The sequence below is a fragment of the Eptesicus fuscus genome, chromosome 17 (assembly GCF_027574615.1).
Source record: "Eptesicus fuscus isolate TK198812 chromosome 17, DD_ASM_mEF_20220401, whole genome shotgun sequence".
Classification (NCBI taxonomy): domain Eukaryota; kingdom Metazoa; phylum Chordata; class Mammalia; order Chiroptera; family Vespertilionidae; genus Eptesicus; species Eptesicus fuscus.
Genome location: NC_072489.1, coordinates 5,462,872 through 5,487,600, shown reverse-complemented (window position 1 = coordinate 5,487,600; position 24,729 = coordinate 5,462,872). Strand labels below are relative to the sequence as shown.

General features: G+C 40.7%; 1 protein-coding gene across 2 annotated transcripts in view; it reads left to right on the top strand.

Moving 5' to 3' along the window:
• The window catches only part of PARG (poly(ADP-ribose) glycohydrolase), a 184,289-nt gene that overhangs the window by 79,255 nt on the left and 80,305 nt on the right, over window positions 1-24,729 (top strand). For both annotated transcript variants that reach the window (XM_054729273.1, XM_054729274.1), the window contains 2 exons: window positions 18,013-18,105; window positions 23,494-23,651. In XM_054729273.1, coding sequence (XP_054585248.1) covers window positions 18,013-18,105; window positions 23,494-23,651 — 251 coding nt within the window. The remainder of the gene's footprint in view (window positions 1-18,012; window positions 18,106-23,493; window positions 23,652-24,729) is intronic.

The following is a 24,729-nucleotide window of genomic DNA, read 5'->3' as shown; positions in this document are numbered from 1 at the left end:
CTGGGTCAATCAGTGGGACTTGGTAGTTAATTGATGTGGGGGTGATGAAAGAAGGAGGAGGCTCCAGAAAGGTGGTGAGTTGTTGGCCTATTAGATAATAATACTTTGCATTTGTATATGGAGCTTTAGAATTTATAAAACACAGTAATAGCTGAGCCTTCATAATTCTGTACAGAGTTAGAATTATCTTTATGGATGAAGAAATGAAGAAGTCAGGGCTTTTTCTGTGTTGATACAAGTTAATGCAGATCCAGGCATGTGACTGGTTTTCCGGTGTCTTGGCCAGTGCTGTGTTTTCTAAAATGTCCTTCCTGGTGAACCTGGGAAGAAAAGCCCTGCCATCTAGCCCCAGTGTGGCCACTAGATTGAGTGTGGGAGATTGCTTTACCTCTCCAAGCTTCAGTTTCTCTACATATCCTTATGCTTTTTACTTTGCCAGGGATACTTTCTGGATAAAATGTGATGTTTTTTATTTTTATTAACTCTTTATTCAGTAAGTAATAGTATTACTCTGCTTGGTACTGGGATGCAAGATGCATAAAATACAATCCCTGCTTTTGCAGTGTTTCATAGATTAGAGTAGAAAAACATATAAATAAACTAGAGGCCCGGTGCATGAAAATTCATGCACTGGAGGGGGGCGTCCCTCAGCCTGGCCTGCCCCCTCTCACAGTTCAGGAGCCCTCAGGGGCGGGAGGCAACGTCCTGTCACACCTCTGCTGCTGCCACTGCCTCAGCCAGCCCTGGTTACCTGAGCCTCGGGCAGCCTTGGGCAGCTGGGCAGCCACCATCCGAGGCTTGCCTGCACCTCGGGCCGGCCCTGGGGAGCTGAGGGGACTGGGGAATTCTGGAGGCAGGTGCGTGGAGTGGTCAGGCCTGCCTAGGGGCAGGCCCGGCCTTGCCGCGCGCCTGCCGCCCCAGCGGGCTAAGGGGACTGGGTGCCACCATCTTGTGGCTGTGGGCACCGCCATCTTTGCAACGGTGTGAGGGTCAATTAGCATAGTCCTCTCTTTATTAGATAGGATAATCCTATATAATAAGAGAGGAATATGCTGATTATCCATTACACCGTGAGGTGTAATGACTGACCACGTAACAACCGGATCACGGATCTGCAGGAGGGAAGGGTAGCGAACTACAAGTGGGCAGCAAGCTATGGTGGGGAGGGGACGTGGGGAGCTACAGGAGAGTGGGGCCGCAGGTGGAGAGCTACAGGAGGGCGGCAGCGAGCTACTGGCTACAAGTGAGTGGCGGAGGGCTACAGAAGGGGGCAGGGCAGCAAGCTATGAGGCAGGGCGGGGGGACTACAGGAGGGCGGCAGCGAGCGACTGGCACACGGATTCGTGCTCAGGGCTACTAGTTATAATTATAATATTAAGTGGAAGGAGGAAGGAGAAATTAGGAAAATCGGGAGGCTTCACAGGGAGATGTGAACTAAGTTTTTTCGTATAATTAGTGGCTTAACTGTAGTAAAATGTTAAAACAGGGCAGAGGGTAAAATATACATCATCATCATATTAGCTACTATTTGTTGAAAGCTTCTAAAAGCCAAGGAACCCCAAGGATTCTGGTAGTCACCACAAGCTAGGAAGGGTTCTTCTTGAGCCTTCAGAGGGAGCATGATTCTGCCAACACCTTGATTTCAGACTTCTAGCCTTCAAACCTGTGAGAAAATAAATTTTTGTTGCTTTAAGCCACCCCATTTATGGTGCTTAGTTATAGCACCCAAGGAAACTAATATAGTTTGGTAGTGGTGTATGAATCATAGTAATTAACAGAAACCCCAGAAATAGACCCACGATTACACAATCATTTGATTTTTTAAAAAATTAAATTTGTTGTGGTGACATTGGTTAATAGGTTTCGCCATGGCTGGTGGGCTCAGTGGCTAGAGCGTCAGCCTCTACATCAAAGGGTCACGGGTTCAATTCCTGGTCAAGGGCACATACCTTGGTTTCGGGTTTGCTCCCTGCCCTATTTGGGGCATGTGCGAGAGGCAACAAATCGATGTGTCTCTCTCACATGAATCTTTCTCTTTCTTTCTCTTTACCTCTCCCCCCCCCTTCCCTCCCTTCCTCTCACTCTCTCTGAAAAAGCAATGGAAAAACTATCCTCAGGTGAGGATTAACAACAACAACAAAAAAGATTATATAGGTTTCGAGTGTATATTTCTTGATTAATATAAATCATGTGATCATGATTTATTTATTGCATTGTGTGCCCACCACCCAAAGTCAAATAATCTTCCATCATCATGTATTCACCCCCATTATCCTTTACTACTCACCCCCTTTCCCTCTGGTAACCATCATACTGTTGTCTGTGTCTGTGAATTTTTGTTCGTTTGTTTTTCTTATTCATTTTTGCTTTTAGCTTTATATCTCACATATGAGTGAAATCATATGGTTCTTAACATTTTCTTTCTGACTTATTTTGCTTAGCATCATATTCTCAAGGTCCATCCATGTTGTCACAAAATGGCAGTATTTTACCTTTTCCTATGGCTGATAGTATTCCATTTCATATATATGTGCCCCATTTCTCTAATCAGTCATCTATCAAAGGATACTTTGATTGTATCAAGGTGCCAAAACAATCCAGTGGGAGAAAGAAACACCTTTCACCAAATGATGCTGGACCCCGAAATTTCAAAAAAAATGTCCAGGATACTCCTGGTCAGTATTTCCTTTCACAACCAATGCCTATTCTCTCTTTCCAAGGAATGTGAATTGTTTACCTGTGAGACCTCCTCTAGATGTGGCTGTAGGAAATCAGATCTTGGGGAGAGTCCCTTCCTTCATGATTAGTTAATGCTCATTTTGATCAGAGATGACCGCAAGGCCCACCAAATTGAACACAACTTCCCCTGGGGGCTTTGGTTTTTGAGCTTAAGCTTATATGTCGAATCTGACCCAGAAAAGCCCTCAAGTCAATGCTTTATAACCCAAGTTGAAGTTTAATCACTTTGCGGCCCGTTAGTCTTTCTCTAGCATGTGCTGGTATGCAGTCAAGGAATATAAGAACTGGTTGCATAGGGAACTAAACCGAGGTTACTTTCATTTTCTTGGAAAATAGATTTCTAAAATTACAGTTCCAAAGTTACAGTTATTTATACTGTCGTTTAAAGTTTTATCCAGTATTCACCCTAGGAGTTTTCAGCAATATTATTATTTAAAAATTTTTTAAGTTTAATTTTATCTTGGTTTCATGTTGTTCTTCAGCAAATTTATTGATGTCTGTTTTGTTATGTCCACTTTTATCTCTTTTCCTTAACACTTGTTTTGTGTTTGTGTGTTTTGTTAAGAACTCCAAGAAATTCCTTAGAATTCTCTACAGATTTCATGTAGCTACCTCTTAGTAGCTTCTTAATTTGGTAATTATTACACCCCCTGTCCATCTTGGGACTGTTATTAACATTATTAGTAATTGTGAGTTCAAAGACATAAAGGATTGGCAAAACAACAACAAAATACTTCCCGTAGACCTTAAAACAAGTTTTAAAGTTACATTTCTGTACATCTAATACATAATATCTTCTTACTCATTAAATAATTCCTTTGGATAAAGGTAATGTAGTAAAAAATATTGAGACCCAAAAATGTACTTTTTCTTGCATATCTATCTACCTACCTATCGATAGATATGTTTTTTTAGCCTCACCTGAGGATGTTTATTGATTTGAGAGATGAGAGAGAGAGAGAGAGAGAGAGAAACATTGATTGATTGAGAGAGAGAGAGAGAGAGAGAGAGAGAGAAACATTGATTGGTAGCCTCCGCTAACTGCCCGATCATTTATTGAACCTGAGATATATGCCCTGACTGGGAATTGATTTCACAACCTTTTAATGTACAGGAGATGCTTCAACCAACTAGAGCTAGACGTATATATTTTTATATTTGGTGTTTGTTTATTTTGATTATTGAATATAGATTTTCTGAACCATTTTGATGTTATTACTTTTTTAATCTTTGTAATAAAATTTTTATTGTTAAAATGCAAACAACAACAACAACAAATGGTGCTGGAAAAACCTGTATATCCATATGGATGAAAAAATAAAATGAACTTCAACTCTTCCTTCACATCACAAAAGCTCTTAGAAGAAAGCATCTCTCTCATTTAGAAGTAGATGAAAGATTTCTTAGGATACAGAAAGCATTAACCATAAAAAAATTAATAAATACTTGTCATCAAAAGATATTAAGAAAAGAAATAGACAAAGCCTAAAGACAGGGAGAAAATATTTGCATAATGTTTTATATAACAAAGGACTTGTATTTATAATATATAAAGAATTACGCTTGGTTTTTGGAGGTATAAAATGATACTACCGTATTGGAGAAATCTCTAGCAGTTCTTTAGAAAACTAAACATTTACCTACCCTAAGACCCATTAATTCCATTTCTTTCTAGATCTACCCAAAAAAATGAAAATATGTGTACATGAAAGGTCCGGTGTGTATAAAAGAATGTTTATAGTAACTTTGCCTAATAGCCAAACTTGGAAAAAGCCCAGTTGTTCATCAACAGGACAATGAGAAAATAAATTGTGGTATATTCATGCAATGGAATAAAAGGGCACAAAAACACAAATGCACACCACATAGATGCATCTCAAAACTATTGTGTTGTGGGGGAGGGAAGGAGAAACCTTTCATCAAACAGTACATGCCCTATGTTTACAATATATGTCGTTTTACAAGAGGCATAACTAATCCATGGTAGAAAAATTTAAAACAATGGTAGTCTCTCAGGTGTGGGGGCAGGAGTTGTCTGGGAAGGGGCATGAGAGAACTTCTAAGGTGATGATAATGTCCTGTATCTTGATAGGACAAAAAAAAAAAACAGCCTATGCTTTCTGATACATTTTTACTTTTAGAGATATTCAAGCAGATGCACAAAGATGTGTGTACAAGGATATTCATTGCAATGGTAATTATAATAGTTGGAAATTACAGACAGTTAATTTGGGAAATAAATTATGGTGTTTTCAAATAGAATAATACCCAGCTATTAAAAATGGTGATATAGCCCTCGCTGGTTTGGCTCAGTGGATAGAGCATCGGGCCTGCGCACTGAAGGATTCCAGGTTCGATTCTGGTCAAGGGCACATGCCTGGGTTGTGGGCTCCATCCCCAATAGGGAGCATGCAGGAGGCAGCTGATCAATGATTCTCTCTCATCATTGAAGTTACTATCTCTCTTTTCCTCTTCCTTCCTCTCTGAAATCAATCCTATATAAGAAAAGGCTAATATGCAAATTGATTGAACGGCAGAACGACCAGTCGCACTGACCACCAGGGGGCAGATGCTCAATGCAGGAGCTGCCCCTGGTGGTGAGTGCGCTCCCACAGGGGGAGCGCCGCTCAGCCAGGAGCTGGGCTCACAGCTGGCGAGCGCAGCAGCAGTGGTGGGAGCCTCTCCCGACTCTGCGGCAGTCGGACATCCGCCGAGGGCTCCCGGACTACAAGGGCACAGGTCGGGCTGAGGGACCGCCCCCTCATTCATGCACCAGGCCTCTAGTAAAGATATATATGTATATTTTAAATGGTGATATAGAAAAATAAAAAGAATGGTCATATAGAGTTATGTTTATTTACATGGGAAATATCTACTACATAAATGAAAACAAAATACAGACTTTAATAGTAGTGTGGAAGGATAAATCCCAAAATGTTATTAGTAGATATCTTAATAGTGGGTTTATGAGTGCAAAGGGTTTATGAGTGTAAATTTTTAATGTTAAATATTTTTCAATTTTTATTAAATTTATTGGGGTGACATTGGTTAATAGGATAATATAGGTTTCGAATGCACATTTAAAAAATGTATATATATTTTTTATTTCAGAGAGGAAGAAAAAGGGAGAGATCATTGTTTTTTGTGTTAATTTTCTATAGTGAAAATGCATGACTTGTTTAAAAAAACATTTTAGTTCTATTGATGTTTATGAAGACTATATAGCAAAGTAGAAAATTATTTTGTTGTCATATTAGAGGAAAAGTATATATTAAATTGTTTGACCAACATGATTTTAAGTGATTTCATATGTGTAAGAAGGAAAACATAACAAGCACTTAAGTGGTTATTTAATATTTCAGGATCATAGAATTATGAGTTTTTTTTTCTGTATGAGTTTTGGATGACATACTGTATATATGTATACTAGAGGCCCGGTGCACGAAATTCATGCACGGGACGGGGGCGGGGAGCGGTGTCCCTCAGCCCAGCCTGCACCCTCTCCAATCTGGAACCCCTCGAGGGATGTTCGACTGCCCGTTTACAGGGATCAGGCCATGGGGGTGTGGCCAGCCTGGGTGTGGGGCTGACGGCTGTTTTCAGGCTGGCCATACCCCCTTCAGGATGGGGGTCCCTGCTGGGGTGCCTGGCCAGCCTGGGTGAGGGGCTGATGGCTGTTTGCAGGCTGGCCACACACCCCGGGGACCCAAGGTCCCAGCCCCTCCTTTTTTTCTTTTCTTTTCTTTCTTTTTTTTTTTTTATCAGCGCCTCCTTGAGTGGAGGCCAGGGCCGGCTGGAAGCAGGTATCTGGGATTTATTTATCTTCTATAATTGAAACTTTGTAGCCTTGAGCAGAGGCTAGGGCAGGTGGGAAGCTTGGCTTCCTCCATCACCGGGGGCAACCCAAGCCTCCTGCTCGCTCCAGCTCCATGGCCGCCGCCATCTTTGTTCGGTTAATTTGCATACTCGCTCCTGATTGGTTGGTGGCTGTAGCAGAGTGATGGTCAGTTTGCATGTTTCTCTTTTATTAGTGTAGATACCTACTAGAGACCCGGTGCACGATATTCGTGCACGGGGGGTGTGTTTCCCTCATCCCAGCCTTCACCCTCTCCAATCTGGGACCCCTCGAGGAATGTCTGACTGCCTGTTTAGGCCTGATCCCACAATCCAGGACTGCTGGCTCCCAACCACTCACCTGCCTGATTGCCCCTAACTGCTTCTGCCTGCCAGCGTGATCACTCCCTAACCACTCTCCTGCCAGCCTGGTTGCCCCTAACTGCCCTCCCCTGCCGGCCCAATTGCCCCAACTTCCCTCCCCTGCAGGCCTGGCCGCCCCTAACTGTCCTTCCCTGCAGGCCTGGTGGCCCCCACCTGCCCTCCCCTGCTGGCCCAGTCACCCCTAACTTCCCTCCCTTGCCAGCCTGGCTGCCCCTAACTCCCCTTCCCTACTGGCCAGATTGCCCCTAACTGCCCTCCCCTGCCATCCTGGTCACCCCTAACTGCTCTCCCCTGCTGCCTGGTCGCCCCTAACTGCCCTCCCCTGCAGGCCTGGTCACCCCCAACTTCCCTTCCCTGCAGGCCTGGTTGCCCCCAACTGCCCTCCCCTGCCGGCCATCTTGTGGTGGCCATCTTTGTCCACATGGGGGCGGCCATCTTGTGTGTTGGAGTGATGCTCAATTTGCATATTACCTCTTTATTATATAGGATAATAATAAAATGCAAGGGAGAGGGAGAGAGAGAAATATCAATGATGAGAGAGAATTATTGATCGGCTGCCTCCTGCATGCCCCACACTGGGGATCAAACCCACAATCGAGGCATGTGCCCTGACCAGGAATCCAACTGACCTCCTGGTTCATAGGTTGATGCTCAACTACTGAGCCTTGCCAGCTGGGGTACTTTTTTATTTTTTTAAATATATTTTTTTATTGATTTCAGAGAGGAAGGGAGAGGGAGAGGGAGAGAAAGAGGGAGAGAGAGAGAGAGAGAAACATCAATGATGAGAGAGAATCACTGATTGGATGCCTCCTGCATGCCTCCCACTGGGAATTGAGCCTGCAACCCTGACTTAAATCAAACCCGGGACTCTTCAGTCCACAGGCTGACCCTCTATCCACTGAGCCAAACCAGCTAGGGCTATAATGAAAAATTGTTTAACAATTTTACGTTTTAGCCCTGTCCAGGGTGGCTCGGTTGGAGTGTCATCCTGTGCAACTGAAAGCTCTTGAGTGGCACCTACCTATGTAGGTTGTGGGTTTGATCCCAGGTTGAGGCATGTATGTTTCCCTCACATTGATGTTACTCTGTCTCTCGCCCTTCTTCCCTCTATAAAATCAATTTTTAAACATTTAATGTTTTAGATTTCTTAAATAAATGTTTTCAGAGAAATTTCATTGAAGAAGATGATTAGTAACCTTTTAAAACTTTACTAGGATCTAACTAGGTTTAGACCAATAGGTAAAATGGATTAACTTGAGGTGTTTATTACATTGATTGATTTGTGACTGGTCACTTTTTATTTTTTATTTTTTAATTTAATAAATCTTTATTGTTCAGATTATTACAGTTCCTCTTTCCCCCCCCACCATACTTCCCCTCCACCTGGTTCCCATCCCACCCTCTTCCCTTACCTCCATCCATAGGTGTACGATTTTTGTCCAGTCTCTTCCCGCACCCCCCACACCCCTTTACCCCTGAGAGTTGTCAGTCCACTCCCTTTCTATGTCCCTGATTCTATTATATTCACCAGTTTATTCAGTACATCAGATTTTTAATCACTTGATTTTTAGATTCACTTGTTGATAGATATGTATTTGTTGTTCATAATTTTTATCTTTACCTTTTTCTTCTTCTTCCTCTTCTTAGAGAATACCTTTCAGCATTTCATATAATACTGGTTTGGTGCTGATGAACTCCTTTAGCTTTTTCTTATCTGTGAAGCTCTTTATCTGACCTTCAATTCTGAATGTCAGCTTGGCTGGGTAGAGTACCCTTGGTTGTAGGTTCTTGCTATTCATCACTTTGACTATTTCTTGCCACTCCCATCTGGCCTGCATAGTTTCTGTTAAGAAATCAGCTGACAGTCGTATGGGTGCTCCCTTGTAAGTAATTAACTGTTTTTCTCTGCTGCTTTTAACCCTTTGCACTCACTTGCTTTTTTCTTGATTCCTTTATTTTAATGCTAACCGTGTCAAGTCACACTCGACATCTGAGTGCAAAAAGTTAATATTCTCCCTTTGTCTTTTGCTCTTGGCATTTTAATTATGATGTGTCTTGGTGTGGTCCTCTTTGGATTCCTTTTGTTTGGGGTTCTGTGCGCTTCCTGGACTTGTAAGTCTATTTCTATCACCAGGTGGGGGAAGTTTTCAGTCATTATTTCTTCAAATAGGTTTTCAGTATCTTGCTCTCTCTCTTCTTCTAGCACCCCCATAATTCGGATGTTGGTACACTTGAAGTTGTCCCAGAGGCTTCTTACACTATCTTCAAATTTTTGGATTTTTTTTTCTGTTAGCTTTTCCAGTTGAGTGATTTTTGCTTCTTTGTATTTCAAATCTTTGACTTGATTCTTGCGTTCCTCTAGTTTGCTGTTGGGTGTCTGTATACTATTTTTTATTTCAGTCAGTGTATGTTTAATTTCTAGTTGGTCCTTTTCCATATCCTCGAGGGTCTCTCTCATATCCTCGAGGGTCTCGCTAAATTTATTGGCCTTTTCTAGGAAATTCTTGAAAAACCTTATAACCGTGGTTTTGAACTCTATCTCCAGTCGTTTGTTTTCCTCCATTTCTTTGGTTTTTGATCTGTTTCTTTGTCTCCCCATTGTCACTGCTTCCCTGAGTTAGTAGGGTAGCTTTGTGTGCCAGTTGTCCTATATGGGCCATTGGGTCGGCCTCCCCAGTTACCTGAGGTGGGCACTCTTGGTGCACCCCTTTGTGGACTGTGTGTACAGCCTTGTTGTAGTTAAGTCTTGATTGTTGTTGGTATCAGTGGGAGGAGTTGACCTCCAGGCCAATTGGCTGTGAGGATCAGCTGTGTCTACGCCAGGAGACAGCCTTATTCGACTAGACTTGCAAAATTGTAAAAGCCTCTGTGCTCAGCTTGGATGGGGCGGAGTTTCAGGGTGGAGCCTACAGCCTTGGCTTCCCATCAGCCCTGCCCTATGAGGTTCCTGGGTATCAGTGTCCCTCTATACTAGCTGCAAGCACCTCTGAGAGAAAGGCGCCCTGGAGTTTCGCCCACTGCCAAACAGTCTAGTCTCCCCCCATGAATCTGGATTCCCAGATTCTCGCCCAGAACTGGGGTTCAGTGCAGTCAGAACTGGGGTTCAGTGCAGTCAGAACTGGGGTTCAGTGCAGTCCGGAGCTTTTGTCTCCTTCCCGCTAGGGCAATCCAGCGGCACAGTCAACAGTCCGTCCTCTGCGCACATTCGCGCCTCTGGACCTCTGCCTTTCGCCGCTCCCCTGAGTTTCCACCTTACAGCCCAGATTCCCCCAGTATGAGCCTGCGTCCCCAGGGTCTCGCCTGGAACTGGGGTTCAGTGCAGTCGGAGCTGGGGTTCAGCGCAGTCTGGAGCTTTTATCTCCTTCCTGCTAGAGGACACCAGCCAGGCCCTCAGCCACCCTGTCCTCTCAGGCTCCGTCCTCTCCGCATGCACGCGCCCGTGTCTCCGTACCTCAGGCTTGTACAGCTTCTCTGATTTTCCTTGTGGTTTTCTCTTTCCTTCTAGTTGTAGGATTTCCAGTCAGCCAGCTTTCCTGTGGTTCTGGATGATGTCCGTTTTGTCTTTTAGTTGTATTTATTTTTATTTTTTTATTTTTTTATTTTTAAAATATAGCCAAAACCGGTTTGGCTCAGTGGGACAGAGCGTCGGCCTGCGGACTGAAAGGTCCCAGGTTCGATTCCGGTCAAGGGCATGTACCTTGGTTGCGGGCACATCCCCAGTAGGGGGTGTGCAAGAGGCAGCTGATCGATGTTTCTCTCTCATCGATGTTTCTAACTCTCTCCCTCTCTCTTCCTCTCTGTAAAAAAATCAATAAAATATATTTAAAATATAAATATATATATATATTTTATTGATTCTTCACAGAGAGGAAGGGAGAGGGACAGAGAGTTAGAAACATCGATGAGAGAGAGTCATCGATCAGCTGCCTCCTGCACACCCCCCACCAGGGATATGCCTGCAACCAAAGCACATGCCCTTGATCGGAATCGAACCCGGGACCGCCACAGGCCGGCGCTCTATCCACTGAGTCAAACCCGCCAAGGCTTTTAGTTGTATTTTTGAAATAGTTGTGCGAGGCTGCAGTTTAGGTGTTTAACTTTGCCGCCATCTTGGTTTCTCTCTCGACTGGTCACTTTTTAAAAGCTGTTTGCTATGAACTGTTTGAAGAAGTAGATCAATGGAAATTTTCTTCTTTAGTAAAATGATACTAGTTTTCTGATTTTATCAGCTACAATTTCACTTATTCATGCAAAGTTCAGTAGTCATTTTTTTTATTTAGTACTTTTTATTTGCCAGACACTGTACTTAGTCATTACATGTCTTTAGTGTTAGAGCACTGTTCACAGATTTATTTTTAGTTGATCAAGTACTATTCTAAGAAAAAAGAAATAAGTAAAAATCACTTCTCTTTGTATATATATACTTACCTATTTAAGTAATTTATAATTTTTTGACACTTGGCAAATTTCATTACTCTTTTAGTAGTTTGCCCATGATTCTATCTGCTGAAGGAAGCATGAAAGATAGCCTCTCCACGGTCACCATGGTGAGGTTGTAGTAATTACTATACTTCAAGGTTAGGGCTGACGTATTGAAGGGTCACAAAAAGAGCATAGGGCTTTCTACTGTGAGATTAATGAGTCAGTGATTCATGTCTGTCAGCTTCTGGTTCTATCTTTATTCCTGGCACAGTGTCTTGCACATAATAAATACTTAAATATTTGTTTGTTGGCCAATTGAATGAACAAACAGATCTATAATCTAAAGGGAAGATATGGGCAAAAATAGCATTACAATTTTGAAATTTACTGTATCACTTCTGAATAAGACATATACATAATCAATTTGTAAGACTAGAATAAAAAGATAAATATATAAGTAGAAATACTTACTACATATAATTATCTATACAGACTATCCAATTGGGAGCAGGACTTTACTTATGGGAAAATTTAATGAAGCTTTCCTCTTACCATATTGTAAATGCTTATCTTCACTATAATCATTATTGTAAATAAACAATGTAATATTATAATATATGACATATTATAAATAACTGTTTATTATTTAAGTTGTTTTTTTTTACTACTCTTGAAGTTAAAATGATTTACATTTTAAAAACCTTTTACTAATATCTTGGTTGCATTGTATAGGTTAATAAATATTAAATAACAATTTGTATAAGTTAGATTTGCATAAAGATAAAAATGATATATGAGAAGGGATAAGATCATGCTAGTTTTTTTTAATTGTGCATTTCATTTCAAACATGGGTTGGGTATGTTAAGAAGTAATGTTTTTCATGTTATTTTATTAGTGTTTCCAAAGCAGCATTAGACGTAGGTCTGAAGTGTTGACAGTTTTAAAGAAGCCCAGTGCAATAATGCTCTATCAGATAAATAAGTGATATTTCATAGCTTGTGACTGTCAGTAAAGCATGGCAGCAGCTACTCATATGTCAGTTTTAAAAGACAAGGACAGGCACCCAAAGGAGAAAACGTTGTCTGCCTACTTTTAGACATTTTAAGGTTAAATGTTTTTGGGTTAAAAATGTTTGGATAGACACTTTTTCCTATGCATCTTGAAAAATATAGCTAAAACCCTGGGCAGTATTCTATATAATAAAAGCCTAATATGCTAAGTGTCTGGTCATTCAGTCGACTGTTCAACCAATCAAAGCATTATATGCTAATGATATGCTAAGGCCTCTCGACTGCTCGCTATGATGTGCACTGACCACCAGGGGCAGACAACCAATCGGTTGACCAGTTGCTATGACGTGCACTGACCACCAGGGGGCAGACGCTGCAACCAGTAGGTTAGCTTGCTTCTAGGGTCCGGCTGATCAGGACTCAGTGATACGGGCTATACACGCTCTGGAGCCCCTCCTGCAGTCTCTCCCTGGCTGGCCAACCTCCCCCGTCCCTCCCCGGCCCCGATCGTGCACTGGTGGGGTCCCTCAGCCTGGTCTGTGCCCTCTCGCAATCCTGGACCCCTCAGGGGATGTCAAAGAGCCGGTTTCCACCAGACGATGGAGCAACCAGTCGCTATGACATGCACTGCCCACTAGGGACCAGATGCTCAACGCAGGAGCTGCCTCCTGGTGGTGAGTGCGCTCCCATAGGGGGAGCACCACTCAGCCAGAAGCCAGGCTGATGGCTGGCAAGCACAGCAGCAGTGGCAGGAGCCACTCCCGCCTCCGCAGCAGCACTAAGGATGTCCAACTGTGATCAGTCGGACATCCCCTGAGGGCTCCCGGACTGCGAGAGGGCACAGGCCGGGCTGAGGGACCCCCCCAAGTGCACAAATTTTGTGCACTGGGCCTCTAGTATAAACATAAGGCTCTGAAAGATGCAGAGAAGACTGACTAGCACAGGTCCATGGGGCCCTAGAAAAAATACAACACTAGGGTGGTATCAGCAAAGGCCTAGTGGTGAGCCTGAACTCTCACCCCTAACCAGTGGTATCAAGATGTCTCTCCTTTGCCTGGGCCAGTGTGGCTAAGTGGCTAGAGCATTAGCCCAAGAACCAAAGGGTTGCTGGTTCAATTCCTGATCAAGAGCACATACCTGTGTTGCAGGTTTGAGCCCTGGTCCTGGTCGGAGCACGTGCAGGAGGCAACTAATTGTTGTCTCTTCTCTCTCTTTCTCCCTCTATCTTTTTCTCCCCCTCCCTTCCCCCTTTTCACTCTCTAAAAAAAAGGAAAAAAAAAAAAACAATGGAAAAAATATCCTTGGGTAAGAATTAACAAACAAACAAACAAACAAACAAGAAGATGCCTCTCTCCCTCCTTGCTCTAGGAGTCAATAAAGGCTGAGTAGAGAACCTGAGTTTCTACTCCCAACTGGTAGTAATGAGGTGGCTATTCCTTCCCGTGTCACAGAAGTCCTCCTAAAACAAGATTTAAGTAAAATCCAGCAACTCGTAACAATACCCAAAATATCCAGATTTCAATAAAAAAATCACTCATCACCAAGAACCAGGAAAATTTCAACTGAAATGAAAAAAGACAACAGACACCCACCCTGAGAAAATACAGACCTATATATGTAAAAGGCTAATATGCAGAGTGTCTCCGCAGTTCAACTGGGAGACCAGGAGTTCAATTGCTCACTATGATGTGTGCTGACCACCAAGGGGCGGCGCAGAACAAAGGAAGGCCCCAGCCAGCTCCCCGATTGGCCCCCATCACTGACAAGGCATAGGGACCCTACCTGTGCATGAATTTCATACACTGGGCCTCTAGTGTTAGTATAATTTGACAAATTTTTCAAGCAGCTATCACAGAAGGGCTTCAATGACTAATTACAGAGCTGCTTGAAACAAATGAAAAAATTATCCCAGCAGAACAATAGAAGTTCTAAAGAAGAACCAAATAGAAATCTTAGAACTGGAAAACATAATAAGTGAAACTTTTGAAAAATGCAATGGGGAAATGGGATGACAGAAGAAAGAAATCAGTGAGCTTGAAAAAGAACAGAATTACTCAGTCTGAATAGCAGAAAGAAAATAGACTAAAAGAAGAGAACAGTTTAGGGACATATGGGACTATAACAAAAGATCTAACGTTTATGTCATTTAATACTGGAAGGAGAGGAGAAAGAGGGCAGAATTGGAAAAAAACCAAAACCTCCAAGAAATAGTAGTTGTAAAATAGAAATAATAGCTGAAATTTCCCCAAATTTGATGAAAGACATAAACCTGCAGCTTCAAGAAGTTGAACAAACCCCAAACAGTATAAACACAAAGCAATCCATGCCAAGGCACATCATACCCAAACTTCTTAAAACTAAAGGCAAGGAAATGAAAGCATCCAGAGAGAAATGACATTGCTTATAGGGAAAAGCAATGTAAATGACAGTGGATTTCTCATCAGAAGACATGTAGGCCAGAAAGAGAAAAATTGCCAGCCTAGAATTTTATATCCAGTGAAACTTTATTTTTTTCCCCTCCTCCTCCTCCTCTTCCTCCTCATCATCATCATAAAAAAAGCAAGCAAGTATTTATTGACTGCAGCAAAAATATACTTAGGACAGTGAAATAAGGAAGGGAATAGAAGAAGCAACACGAGGGTCTAGGCTGGGATGCTTTGGCTCACTAGGAACAGGGCATTGGAGCCAGGTTCAGGGGTTTAGCCCAAGAGAAGCTGCCACTGCCCATTGCTCTCTTGGTTGCACATCTCATGGGGTCCCTTGGAGTTTAGGAGATATGTGCTTTCAAGAAACAACCTGCAGAAAGCACAAGGCATTCATCAGCTCCAAATCCACTTTATAGACTTTGGTTGGTGCAATCCAAGTCACAGCACCAAAGAGATATTGCTGGTGAGACAAGGAGACCTCGGTCTTGTCTTCTTGAGGGAAAGATTTCAATCAAGAGACAGAGTGTGAAAAAAACAAACAAGTATTTACTGACCACAGGAAAAAATTATACTTAGGAAAGTGAAATAAGGAAGGGCATAGAAGAAGCAACAGGAGAGCCTAGACTGTTCGGCTTTGATTCACTGGGAAGTCAGAGAAAAGGGCGTTGGAACAGGTTCAGAGGGTTAGCCTGGGACAAGCTGCTGCTGCCCATTGCTCCCCTGGTTGCAAGTCTCATTGGGTCCCTTAGAGGCTAGGGGATACATGCCTGTAGGGGAAGGAGAGGGTGAAGGGAATGGCATGGGCATGCTCCCTAGAGGGAGAGTGCCAGTGAAATTTTCTTCATGACATTCTCAGATGAAGGAAGAGGAAGGGAATTTATCATTAGAATCTCCTAAAATAATGTTTAAAGGAATTTCTTGAAATAGAAATGATAAAAGATGGAATCTTGAAACATCAGGAAGGAAATAAAGGAAGAAAGGGAGGGAGCCACACATGCCCAGACTGGGGGCCTGGGATTGAACCTGCATGCCCTTGACTGGGAATCCAACCTGAAACCCTTCAGTGTGCGGGCCAACGCTCTAACCATTGGGAAACACCAGCCAGGGAAAGCTATTTTTAAAAATCTATTAACTTCCCGTTATAGAAAACTAGAGGCCTGGTGCACGAAATTCATGCATGGGGGGTGGTGTGTCCCTTAGCCAGCCTGCACCCCCTCCAATCTGGATGCCCATTCAGTCAGACATCCCTCTCATAATCCAGGACTGTTGGCTCCCAACTGCTCACCTGCCTGCCTGATTGCCTCTAACCGCTTCTGCCTGCTAGCCTGATCACTCCCTAACCACTCCCCTGCCAGCCTGATTGATGCCTAACTGCTCCCCTGCCAGCCCGATTGCCCCTAACTGCCTTGCCCTGCCGGCCTGGTCACCCCTAACTGCCCTCCCCTGCAGGCCTGGTCACCCCCAACTGCTCTCCCCTGCAGGCCCGGTCACCCTTAACTTCCCTCCCTTGCCAGCCTGGTTCCCCCCAACTGTCCTCCCCTGAAGGCCTGGGTCCCCCCCAACTGCCCTCCCTGCAGGCCTGGGTCGCCCCCCCCAACTTCCCTCCCCTGCTGGCTTGATCTCCCACAACTGCCCTCTTCTGCCAGCCATCTTGTGGTGGCCATCTTGTGTCCACATGGGGGCGGCCATCTTGTGTGTTGTAGTGATGGTCAATTTGCCTATTACCTCTTTATTATATAGGATTAGTATTTAGCTATTATTCACTTTCCCCATTACCAATAACACAAGCCTTATTTATATTTTCCCATTTTCCCACTGTAATTAGATTAATAGTCTATTTTTTTAAGTAGGATGATAAAAACACTGTATTTAAGATATGATTGCATTTCCACTCTTCTACAATTTTTTGTTTTCCCCAGAATTAATAATTGTCTTGTGTTGTTCACTTGCTTAGTTTTCTATATATCTGTGTTTAATAGGTATATCTCTATGTTCCTGAATTGCAAATATCTTTCTGTTCATTTGGAATATCAGTTTCCCCATTATCCTAGTTTAAAGAGGGGGTAAGCATAGGTTAAATTTTGGAGTCTTGGTATAAAGACATTTCTTAATGTTAGAAACTCCTTGTAAAACAGGAGTGAATATAAATTATCTTTGTTACTTTTTCTATTTACAAACAAACCATGTCTAGATGAATGGATATTTTTAATTTTAGCTCATAGCAAAGGAAATCTATAGATATTTGTGAACATCTATATTCTGATAGCTGAGAAAACTCATACTTATGATCTCATCAATCCCAAACGTTGGTCCAACAGGGAAGTGGAGGGTGCTGTTGAATACAGGGAGAAACACTAGTTCTGACTAGTTGCTTAATTGACCTTCGCAGTCTAGGATGATCAGGTAATTCGTTCCCCTCAGTTTTCTTTTCTCTGTAATAATGACAGGATCAGACTGGATTGTAAATGTGGCTTCTAGTTCAAGTGTGATTTCAAGTAGATAAATGATTTACTTTAATATTATCTATATCTCCAAATTAAAGGTGTTATCTTCAGTACTTTTAAAGAAGTATCCTGGTATTTAGAATGAAATTGTGTTAAAAGGCCTAAAGTAATTTCTAAAAGTTATTAGAGATGGGAAATTACAACATAACAATAGGCCATGATTGTCATCTTTGTTGTGCTTTAAATTATGATATAGAAATTATGGTTTTAACTTCCCAAGGGTACCAGAATAAGGAAAATTCTAAGGTCATCAGAAACTTCACTATTTACTATCTAATAGGTTAGATTTGACACATATAATATGCTCTGAAATAATGAGTGGGACTTTTATGATGGTTCTAAATTCTACACTATTGAAGCTAGATGGGTCCTTGAGGGTTTCTGAGAGAGTTCTTGATGGTCAATCAGTTTCTTTTTGACATAACCAGGGGCGGAATGTACTGTTTTTTTATTTGCAAGTGTTTTATTTAATTGTGAATTTTGATATGAGAGATATTTGATATTTGGGATATTTAATTAGTTTTCAGAGAGCATTATGGTGAATTACATACATTTGAAAATGAATTTATAAGTTCACCGTTGTGCATTTGTTGATACTAATAATGTGCCTTATTGTGAGATGCTATGAAAAGCAGGTACATAATTTAAGTTCTTAAGAAACATAACTGATAACGTATTTCATTGGTTTTTAGGTACTTGAAGAAGCAGAAGCCCAACATTTGTATCAGTCCATTTTGCCCGATATGGTGAAAATTGCACTGTGTCTGCCAAATATTTGCACCCAGGTTAGTGGAAATAACATCTTTCCTAGTAGCTTTCTTGTGACTCACAATTAAATTCTAATGGCCAAAGTCAAAGAGGCAGAAGAGAAAGATGGGTAATAGTTTTTGCCAAAGAGTATGATGCTTTTGCTAGAAAAGGTTAGAGGCTAAGGAGAATGCTGCAAAAGGACATTAAAAATGCAGCATTCAATTTCTGAGCTTCAGTTTACACTGTTGAAGTTTGCTTACTCATACTTCTACTTATCTTTTTCTTTAAATTGTCTCTAACTTAAAAAAACAAAAACAAAATACAACCCAGTAGTAATTATTTCAAAACATACTAATGGATTTAGAACATTTTATCTTTCAAATGGCTTACTACTCACTCATTCCTCCCCCACCCAAAGTGGCATGTTGCATAACAAATGAGCCATGGTATTTTCTTAACTTTTAAAAATAGAAGAAATAATCTGGTAATATTCTATTTTGTCTGGAGTTTTTTACTAGTAGCTGTTTATTGCTACGTACAAATTGCTTTAAAATTTAGTGCCGTATGGGGCTGCCTCTCCATAAGCTGATTGGGTGTCCTCATGACATGGTTGCTAACCTCCCCAGAAACAAGCTACTGAAGGGAGCGTGCAAGGAAGTGCCAGTGCCTTTTATGACTTAGTTTTTTAAAGACACCTAATATCACTTGTGCTACTTTTCTGTTCAGTAGAAATTAGTTGCTAAATCCAGCCCACACTCAAGGAGATGGTAATTAAACTCTACTTCTTTAAAGAAGGATTTATCAAAGAATTTTCAAATATATTTTCAAACCTTCACAAGAGGTTGTTGGTTAGTCTTCATGACTTTCTCCCCACGTTTCTCACAACAGTGATTTGCATTTGCCTTTGTCTTTTACTCCTAGTGCCAGCCCCCTTTCTGCCTGTATGCTAGCCAGGGTTCTGCTTAACACTATTGCTCCACAGAGGCCCTGGGGACATTTTGGGTGGAACAATTTCTAAATGTATAGGATGGTCTCACACATTTCATTCTGTCATTGCGTTATCCCAAAACTATAAGTATAGTCATTGGGACAAAAAAACAACAACAACACAAAACACAAACATGTCCAGATGCCTGCAGGCCATACTGCCACCTTCAGTTGAGATCCATTGAATGTGCTGTATTTGTTAGCATTTCACTGTGGTATTTCCAATTTTATGTAACTTTAATTTTACCTCATTAATTCATTGTGTCTGAAGTAAGTTTTTCTATTGGGCAGGATAAATATATTGTAAAACTCATCTGGTTGTTTATATTGGAAGTTATGGGCATACCTTGGAGATACTACGTTTGGTTCCAAACTACTGCAATAAAACAAATCCTATATAATAAAAGGGTAATATGCAAATCGACATAACAGCAGAACAGCTGGTTGTTATGACGCGCACTGACCACTAGGGGCAGCCGTTCAACTCTGGAGCTGCCCCCTGGTGGTCAGTGTGCTCTCATAGCGGGGAGCACTGCTCAGCCACAAGCTGGGCTGATGGCTGGCAAGTGCAGCTATGTTGGCGGGAGCCTCTCCTGCCTCCACTGTAGCGCTGAGGATGTCCGACTGCTAAAGGGCCTCTAGTATCGCAATAAAGCGAGTATTACAATAATGAGTCACATGAACTTTTTGGATTTCTGGTGCATATAAAAGTTATGTTTACACTATATTGTAGTCTATTAAATGTGCAGTAGTAGTATGTCTAAGAAAACAATGTACGTACCTTATTTATAAAATACTTGATTGCTAAAAAATGCTAACCATTATATGAGTCTATTGGAACAATGGTGCCAATAGACTTGCTGGACACAGGATTGCCACAAACCTTCAATTTATAAAAAACAAGGTATCTGTAAAGTTCAGTAAAGCAAAACTCAATAAAACAAGGTATGCCTGTATTTGCTTGCTTATGTTTGATGGTTATTTTTTTTCTTTCCCTCCTTGCCTTTTCCTTACCTAGTAAAATTTCACTACCTCTACACTCTAATTTTTACTTCCCCTGCAAAACCTTCTGTACCTCTCCCAGCCAAATCTAATCCCTTCTGTAGCACTCAAATCATATTTAGCACATTACTTTGTAATTTATGTTCTTCCAGGGGGATGTTCTTGGTGTCCCCAAGTTTAACATGGTGCTTGATTAGATGTGGTTTTATTTTATCTATTTTTTATTGTTTTAATTTTTAAATTTTATTATTATTTTTGTTAATCCTCACCCAAGGGCATTTTTTCATTGATTCTTAGAGAGAGTGAAAGGGAGGGAGGAAGAGGGAGGGAGGGAGAGAGAGAGAGAGAGAGAGAGAGAGAGAGAGAGAGAGAGAAGAGAGAAGAGAGAGAGAAACATCTATGTGAGAGAGACACATTAATTGGTTGCCTCCCGCCTACACCCCAACTGGGGCGGGGATCGAATCAGCAATCCAAGTATGTGCCCTTGACCAGGAATCAAACCTGAGACCCTTATGTGTGCTGGCCAACACTCTAACTAACTAGTCATACCAGCCAGGACTATTTTTATTTTTTAGTTACAGTTTACATTCAGTATTATTTTGTATTAGTTTCAAGTGTACAGCATTGTTGTTAGACAGTCCTATACTTTACAAACTGTTGTCCCCTCCCCCGATATTTCCAGTACCCACTTGGCCCCATACATAGTTATTACAGTATTTTTGTCCATATTTCCTATGCTGTACTTTACATTACCGTGACTCTTTTGCACCAAGTACCAAGCTGTACTTCTTAATCCCTTCACCTTTTTCACCCAGTTCCCCAAACCTCCTCCCGATTGGCAACCATCAGTCTGTTCTCTGTATCTATGAGTCTGTTTTGTTTTGTTTGTTCTTTTATATTGTTCTTTAGATTCCACATAATTAAATGCTTTTTGAATTTAATGTTTAGTTCATAATTGACAGTATATTACCTTTAGACATAAATCACTTAAATTTCTCTTCCCCTCATGCTTCAGGAGAAATTGTTTTCATATTTTTATATGCTTTTGAATATACATATTCAAATATATATAAGCTACTACAAATCACTTGGCAGACCAAAACCAGACTTGTGGTTCCCTACTTTTTGTCCTGATTTAAAATAACTGTGTTAATGGGAGATCACTTGAATTCTGTGCTCTGTCTACTGAAAAGTAAATCTCTGCGGTAAAAGTTAACATGTTAAGTTGCATATGTTGTTATTTAATTATTTGTATCACATTAACATTCTCTGGATCAAATCTAAATGGTATATTTATTTATAAAAAGAAAATTAAAATAAAAAATTTTAGACATGCACTTTGGGGAAGATCTTTATTTATGTTAATCAGTCTCTTATTTAGCTGAGACCTTGACAGTAAGATTTACATCCTCTGGTTTTCCCCAAATGAGCTTTCAGGCATTTCTCCTCATCAAGAGCAGAAATCATCTATTCTATTTAAAATTATGCTGTTTGGTTACTAGGAGAACAAGAAATGGTTGTGTTTGTTAAGCCTAAAATATTACCATTAATTTTTAAAATAATTTTTGTGTGTAACTTGTTAAATGGTAGTTAAAATCTCATTTCTTACTAAAAACAAGTACCAGTTTGCTTTAAACCATTGACACATTGTTACCTTTTCTAAACTTATTGCTGGATTGTAAATAAATGTATAGGCTGGGAAATGGAGATCAATCTGAGCTATTTCCTCTTTCTTAGATTTAGTGATTGCTAAGGCCTAAAAGGAGAGACAATTTTGAATACTGAAGTGAAAATACATTCTTTGTTTTCTTGTTTGTTTATTTTTGTGTTTTTCCAAAAGAAATAGTTGAACTATAAGTTTAACCTTTTCTTTTTCTAGCAAACTCTTATTCTAGCAATTATAGGTATTTTCTGTAAACTTAATTCTTACAGTATTGCAGTTTTGTCTTGCCTTCCTTTCCTCAGTATCATTCCTGATGTTTATTACTGAGATGTGATCAATAGTTCTCCGTGCATACTGGTTTGTGGTTAATGCAGGCATCCAGGATTCTCTGTTCTGGCTCTGATTGAAAGGAGAAGGAAAAGAATCCCCTGGAATATTTTGAATTTAACAATTGATACGTAAAAGAGATGTTGGCAATTGGTCTTTGGTTTTATCATTATGTCTTTAAACACATCGTTTAAATATTTAGAATAGAATAAAGCCTATTGGATATAATAATCAGGTTCGTGTATTAAACTGGAATTAAAAGGTCAATAAATTTGTGTTTGGTACAACTAGAAGGCATTTCAGACATCAAAATTTTGAAGGTAAAATGTCCTGTTTCTTCCTTGATTCGGAATGATTAGATAAGAAATGTCTATCTTCTTACAAGTTATACATAAGTCTATATACATATAGTCTATTAATTGCTATAATAAAATTAGATGTGAGTCTTATAAAGATTGACAATGTGAAGTGTGATTCAGAATTAGAAGGAAAAGACTTACTTATTGAATTATTTTTTTTTATTATTTTATTTAGGACTAAAAGAGAAAAATTTAAAAAAATTAAAATTTAAAAAAATTAAAAAAATTAAATAAAAGAGAAAAATTGCTTTGTCCAGCAATCTTTAATATAAATGAGAACAAAATTTTGCATCTGCACTAATAGTTAAACTCAAATTTGCATTTTTCTGTTTCATCGTTTTTTAAAAATTTTTTTGTTAATCCTCACCCAAGGATATTCTGCCATTGATTTTTTTTATTCATTTATTTTTTAAACATGTTTTTATTGATTTTTTTAGAGAGAGAGGAAGGGAGAGGGATAGAGAGATAGAAACATTGATGAGAGAGGAACATCATCAATTGGCTGCTTATTGCAGGCCCCCTACTGGGAATCGAACCGGCAACCTCTTGGTTCCTGGGTCTAGGCTCAGCCGCTGAGCAACACCAGCTAGGCCATTAATTTTTAGAGAGAGTGGAACAGTGATGTGAGAGAGACACATCAATTCGTTGCATCCCACACACGTCCCGACCAGGGCTGGGATCCAGCCTATAATTGAAGTACGTGCTCTCGACCGTGCCCTTAACCAGAATCGAACCTGGGACCCTTTAGTCCATGGGCCGATGCTCTATCCACTGAGCCAAACTGGCCAGGGCTGTTTTAATTTTTTATTACATGGTCAGTGTATTTTTATTTCTTGCCAAAGCAATCTTGTTTTTCACTAATAAGTAATGACTTTTGTGTACTCTTCACTATCATTATTATTGATTAGAAATCTCTAGTCAAACAAGTATATATTTCTAATGGTATTACTGTTGATTTAAGAATTCAAGAATGGCCTGAAATTTTTCCTACCTTAATTTAGTAAATGTCATTTGGTGCCTCTGCTTTTGAAATTGCTAAGCTAATTATTGCACTTCTTGTCTGTATTTTTTGTTTCCTCAATCAGCCAATACCACTCCTGAAACAGAAGATGAATCATTCCATCACAATGTCGCAGGAGCAGATTGCCAGTCTTTTAGCTAATGCATTCTTCTGCACATTTCCACGTCGAAATGCTAAGATGAAATCGGAGTATTCCAGTTACCCAGACATTAACTTCAATCGGTATGTTTTCAGAGAACATCTCTTTAACAATGAAATAGAGAAGGATGGAGAGAACCAATAGTATTTATGGAGCGATTTGCCTCAGGCCAAACATTTTCTGTATACTTACTTAACTTACTCCTTACAATAAAGTGAGTTGATATTTTTGCCATTTTGCAGACAATGTAAGTAAAGTTTCTAGAACTTGATTAGGGTCCAGGAGCCAAGAAGTCACAGAGCTGAGGCTTGATCTCAGATCTGTCTTACTCCATGGTCCATGTTATTTCCACCCTGTCAGATTGTCCTCCTCCTCTGTGAGTGCCTCTTCAGTGTGATAGTCACAGGGACATTTATTGTACATTGTATCCTTTGTGTGCTAAAAAATGTTAGAGCTGGAGTGCAAAGTCCTCCTTTTTGTGAAGTCGGAGTTTAAAGACATGAGGCTGACTATCGTATGAAACCTAAAAAACATGCTTGTTGAGATGGAAAGCAAAAGTGAAAATTGACTTTGACTTTGTATAGACATGGCTATTTTATCAATGTAATAGCTTTAAAAAGGAAGACAACAGAATGTTTATATAATTTGACTAAATAATACATTGTGACGGTATTGATAGTTTTATATTCTAACCATTTTCCCAAATGATTACTATTTCCATTATCTATACAAAAAAAGCACACATTTTGCCTGGCCAGTATGGCTCACTGGTTGAGCATTGACATATGAACCGATTACTGGTCAGGGTACGTGCCTAGGTTTCGGGCTTGATCCCATGGGGGCGTGCCAGAGGAAGCTGATCAATGATTCTCTCATCAACATATTTTTTCCTCTCTCTCTCTCTCTCTCTCTCTCCCCCCCCCCTCTAAAATCAATAAAAACATATCCTCAGGTGAGGATTAAAAAAATGCAGCTTGCCCTAAACAGGTTTGGCTCAGTGGATAGAGCATTGGCCTGCGGACTGAAAGGTCCCAGGTTCGATTCCGGTCAAGGGCATGTACCTTGGTTGCGGGAACATCCCCAGTAAGAGGTGTGCAGGAGGCAGCTGATTGATGTTTCTCCCTCATCAGTGTTTCTAACTCTCTATCCTTCTCCCTTCCT